This window comes from Nestor notabilis, unplaced genomic scaffold (genome assembly GCF_000696875.1).
Source record: "Nestor notabilis isolate BGI_N333 unplaced genomic scaffold, ASM69687v1 scaffold29210, whole genome shotgun sequence".
NCBI lineage: Eukaryota > Metazoa > Chordata > Aves > Psittaciformes > Psittacidae > Nestor > Nestor notabilis.
In genome coordinates this window covers 1-5,269 of record NW_009910166.1, presented here as the reverse complement: position 1 = coordinate 5,269, position 5,269 = coordinate 1, and the positions used below count along the sequence as shown (strand labels likewise).

The 5,269-nt window shown below is 49.8% G+C and overlaps 1 protein-coding gene across 1 annotated transcript in view; it reads right to left on the bottom strand.

Annotated features, from left to right (window-relative positions):
- RERE (arginine-glutamic acid dipeptide (RE) repeats) overlaps positions 1-5,058 on the bottom strand; it is a gene marked incomplete at its 5' end in the record, with an annotated part of 7,277 nt that extends 2,219 nt beyond the window's left edge. The window contains 3 exons of the mRNA XM_010024700.1: positions 1,886-2,630; positions 3,768-3,990; positions 4,352-5,058. Of these exons, the coding sequence (XP_010023002.1) occupies positions 1,886-2,630; positions 3,768-3,990; positions 4,352-5,058 (1,675 nt within the window). The remainder of the gene's footprint in view (positions 1-1,885; positions 2,631-3,767; positions 3,991-4,351) is intronic.
- Between the last annotated feature and the right edge of the window lie 211 nt (positions 5,059-5,269).

Below are 5,269 nucleotides of genomic sequence, written 5' to 3'. Positions count from 1 at the left end.
TGCTGAACCTTTAAAAGAAGGAAAGAAAGCAATGAAATCAACTGCTTTGGGAAGCACTGCTTGCTGCTGGGAGATCAAAAGCCCTGTTAGACTTGGCCTAAGTGGCCTGTAATTACCAGAAGTTTAGATCCACCCAATGTGAAACCCGCTTTCCTATGTTCAAGTGACATTTGCTTACTGAACAGTCTTAACTGGTAAAGCAACAACTCAGGGCTTTCAATTTCTACAAGAACTCCATCAAACAGTAACCAAGATGGTCAACATTTAGAAACTTCTACTAAACCTCTCCATTTCTCCTTTACACACTCAAAAATGAAGGCTCACTAGTGACATTCAGTACAGAAACGCTTGAGGGAACACAGTTCTCCCTCAGCTGCTGTCTGGTCCAGAGCAGAAATGTGTGGTCATTTTACACTCTATTCACCCCCGCTCCACGGAGACATACGAGTTATGCACCGTAGGGCCTTACCCTATGGAGCTACTCTGGAGCAAGAACCATCTGGAGACATTCAAGAGCACCAAACTCTGTTTTAATCTGGCATCTAAGATTAAAACCAGGTTACTTTGCAAATTCACATCAGACAGACTTGACAATGAATTGACTTGGCTTTGCCTGTACCAGTCTCTTGCTAGACTGGGAGTGAGAATGCACTAGCCATATTTTTGTCCAGAACAACTACTTAAGACTTACCTGCACAGAGGTGGTGACTTACCTGACATCAGTATCCTTGTACAGACACAATCTATGACACATTTCTCCTGCTATCAATGGGAAATGCAAACCTGCCTCACACTGAACCAGTTTGCAATGTGTGCAGTCAGCCTCAGCCCATGTCCACAGCTGACAGCTTTCAGAACGCTGATACTCAGCACCATCATCTCCTACCCATAACCCCCAAAACCCTCACCAACCTCACAAGACCCTGATGGTTTCCTTGCTATACAATTTGGCTTCTGCAACAGCACTCAAATTCCTTCCAAACTCCAAAAAGGAGACATTCCAGCTACATTTAATGCATACTGCTCCAAGGCAAAGTGTGCTATATTTGCTTGCACAAACACTACATTTGTAACCAGCTGCACCAGAAGCTGCACTTTAAGTACTTGGACCTTTTTCCTCCTCTTCCTTGGCAGCTACTGCAGCTGGTGCCTTGCTCACTGTGTCCTCTGCATTCTGTCACCAGAAAACCAGAAAGATCCTGCTTGGTGCCTCATCTTCCAGAGGCATAACCCTGTAGTTTGCTTTAGAAATGAGCAAGGCATCAGCTCCTTTTTGAGATTATTAAGTATTTGGGGAAAAAGAATTCCACACAGAAGAATACACTGTAACTAAAGAGATGCCAACCCATAAATTCAGATGGTTCTTAGGAGAATTGTGACAGAGAATTTCAGCCCAACCAAAGCCAGATGGTTGGCATGTCAAATCGCTCAAGAGATGAAGAAGTCTCTCCTAATTATTTCTTCAGCTCCTCTATGGAAACACCAGCTTCAGCCATTAGCATTAGTAACGCTACTAATTCCGTGACATCTCTCCTAGCCAATTCCCTTCACCCAGTGGAGTCCCCATCTGTACATCAGGTACCACTGTAAGGTGGTGCTCCAGGACTCCAGTACTTCAAAAACCCCACAACGAAACAGCAAACCTCCAACAGGGACAGTGTGCAGTCTCAATGACAATCACTGTAGTGTTATCCTCATTTACTTCATCACTGTCATTAGTTCCCCCTCCAAAATAATCTGTATTTCAGTTATCACAACCTTACATAGTACGGAAGTCACGTTGTATACGTTAAAACAGGGGTTTGCTGCTTGAATTCCAGAGTCACAGTCTGCCTGTTCCAGACAGACCACTGCTAACAGCTCAGGAGAGAGGTTTCCCAGTTACCTGCCCAGCCCAATTCCCTAGGCTCACCTTGATGTAAGGGATCCTGCTGATGTAGGTGTAAATGCGAGTGTATGTGTGAGTGTTGGTGATGGTGAGGTGTGACGTTGAACATCTGGAGCCGTGCCAGGGGGTCGTTTGTCAGCGATGCCATCCGCTCCGCGTGTATCCTCTCTGCTGCCAGTCTGTCGGGGTAGCTCATTTCAGGCCGTAACTGCGGGCCTGCCAGTGCAAGTCTCTCTCTTTCAAGGGGGTTCAAACCCGGATGGAAGGAAGCAAATGGGTGAGGTCCTGCTGTTGGCGGAATAGTCAGAGCACCGTGCCTGGCAAAATGCTCCATGGGGTTAGTAGCTGGGTGCAGTGCATCTAGCTCTGGGGGCTTCACCTCAAAGCCAGGTTTCATCCTCTCTCTCAACTCCCTTTCCCGGATTTCTCGCTCCCGGATTTCCCGCTCTCGCAGCTCTCGTTCCCGAATGGTGGGATCCACGTTGTAGAGGCCAGGCATGTGGTAGGCCAGAAGTGGATCAGTGGGGTTTAGGGGGACAAAGAAGGGATGGTTGCGGTTTGTTGGCGACATGACGTGAGGACGGGCATATTCACTTAGTGTTCGTAAAGCGGGTGTATCCGGACCAATGTAAGGTGGTACAGCAGCAATGGTCGTCGGTGGAGGTTCAAATGAAGGTCTCATGTGTGCTGGCCCGCTGAGCTGAGACTCCCCGAGTCGGCCTTCATGGGAGGAGCTGGATACCTTCTGCTGCACAGAAAGGGGAAAAAGAACTTTACTGCAACACACGTGGCTTAAAACTGGAGCAGGCACAAACTGCCCTTCTTGTGCTTCAAGTTGCTAAGAGGAGGCGAGTTCAGCCTGTTGGGCCCTGTGACTCCTGCAGCTGTGTGCTCCAGTGTCATTTGGGGGAGAAGTGGGTTCTGTCTAGCCGGTAGGCCAGGAGATAACTACCTTGTAGGGGGAAGCAGTGTGTTCTTCCTCTCCTCTCCACGCACACTTGTGTCCTAAACCAGACTAAACCCAAGGAAGCTCATCTGCACAATGTGCAACACAACAAAGTCCACTCCTTTCACATCAGGACCTTGCGTCCTGCTCTCCCCTCCTGTACAAGGGCAGCAGAGCACTTCTGTGAAGGGCAGTAAGTACATTTTACCCTTGCAATTGCCCAAGGATCCCTATTCCCTAAATGAAGTCCTTATAATGACACATTCCTTAACGGACAGATGCTATATCCTGACTTTTATAATCTTACAGAAGCACACAGCTACGATTCAGATCTCTGAAATGCAGAATAGACTTCAGCACCTTCTTTTCCAGCATCAAGAATGTATTACCAACCTACCAATTGTGTGGGCCCAGAAGTAATCATTCCTTTCCAACAGGCCACAGAATGATGGATTTGTTTTATTTGCTCTTTATGCCAAGGCTCGGGTTTGGGTCTCCCCATAAGAAGAGTTAATGAAGTTTACTTCCAACTTAAAGAGCCTTCAGATCTGCGTTTTCCAGCAGGCAGCATTCCCGTGCCTGCACAGCAGGACGAGGTACACAAAGGCATTCACTGTGCCTGCACAGGGTGCTTTTCTACTGCAAGCAGATGTAAACACTTGGCCTGGTTATCCCCAGCAGCACTGGCTTCCTGCACATCAGAAACAGAGCAGGAGCAGAAGCTCTCCAGTTCCTTTAAAGAGAAGAAAGTCACGGGCAGGACAGGAGGTGCTCCTAGCAGGTTGGCTTTCACCTAATACACAAGGCTCCCATATTCACAAACACCTGCTTGCACACACATTAGAGTGCTTCTGGGATGTGCATTCTGTAGTCACCATCCAGGACAGATCCCACCAACTCCCTTAAACAGCTCTTAGCTACAAATCAACCTACCGCAGCTCTTTCCGCTTCTCTTTCCCGCTCCCGCTCCCTCTCTCTTTCCTTCTCTTTTTCTTTCTCTCTTTCTCTCTCTTCTCTGGCTTTCTGCTCCGCTTCCCTTTTGGCTTTTTCAATGGCCTCTTCTCTCTTCTTGGCCAGTTTTGACCCTGCCAGTGGCATGAAATATAAGTCTGCTCTTGAGCATGAATTGTAGCCACGGTCCAGGTGCTTGTAGAACCTGAAAGAAACAGAAGAGAAAGAGCTTAGCCTTGGGAAAGATGCAAGAGTTTCATGTCAATGAAACCAAAACCACGGTATCACTTATACAAGTGATACAAGGCAAGACACTTCTACAACAGTGCTATCAGCTCCCCTGAAAGAAAACTCATCGTACCATAATACTCCACAGACAATACAGTATAAAACCCCTCTCACAAGTACAAGCTGTCTGAAACTGCACCTCTCCAGGAAACACAGAGCAAGATCATGCCAGGAAGAGAGGCCGACAAGACGTGCAGGTAGAATACACTCGGGTCCCACATCCTGCTTCCAGACAAAACCAGAGCACATTAAGGAAGCACTGATGACAACCTCCGTACCTGGCCGACTGACTAGCATGACTTGGTGTATCCACCACAGTAGGTTCTGGTGATGGACTTCTGGGTGGAGGGGGAGGGCTTTCTGGCTCCTCAGTTTCATCTGGGACTTCTTCTTTGATTTGAATAGGTGGTAGTGTGCAGGCTGTCACCACGGGCACGTTTCCACTAGACGCTGCCGATGTGGAGATGGAAGTCTGAAGTGGGATGCCAGGCACAGTGGGTGGCGTGGAAGTGGAGGGGCAAGAAGGAGGGGTGATGGAAGGTGGGCCTCCTGGGACAAATGGATGCTGAGAAAAGGGGGGCTGGGAGGATACCGGATGGAGTCCAGATGGGGGGTGGTTAGCAGGGGGAGGAAGGCTCTGACTCTGCGTCAGCACAGGAGGCTGGGCTTGTGAAGACTGCAGTGGCTGGCTCTGAGGCATCAGCTGCAAAGGGGGAGGGTGTGCAGATGGAGGATGATGAGTTGAGAGGGAGCTCAGAGGCTTTAAAGCAGGCGGGGGAGGCAAGTTGGAGTTCATTGAGAATGGAGAAGGGCCAGAGAGATGAGGAGGGTGCTTGTGGGATGGAGCAGTGGGGAGCTGAGGGATTGGAGTAGTAGGGGGAGGTTTGATATGAGGCATGGCCATGGGTGCAGGCGGCAAGGGCTGCTCCCGCGGAGGCTGAGCCTGCTGCAGCGAGGTTGCAGTTGGCAGGACAGGCTGCGTTACCTGGAGAGTGGAGTGAGAATGAGACGGTGCTTGTGTCTGAAGGGGAACCTGAGACTGAGATGACTGAGTGGGGAGGGAAAACGGCTGGGAAGGGACGGGATGAGGCAGGAGGGGCTGGGCCTGCAGGCTGTGCGGGGCAGGCTGGGCCTGGCTGTGGAGCGGAGGCTGTGAGTGGGGCTGTGAGGAGGAGGCAGGGGCTGGCTGGCTCTGC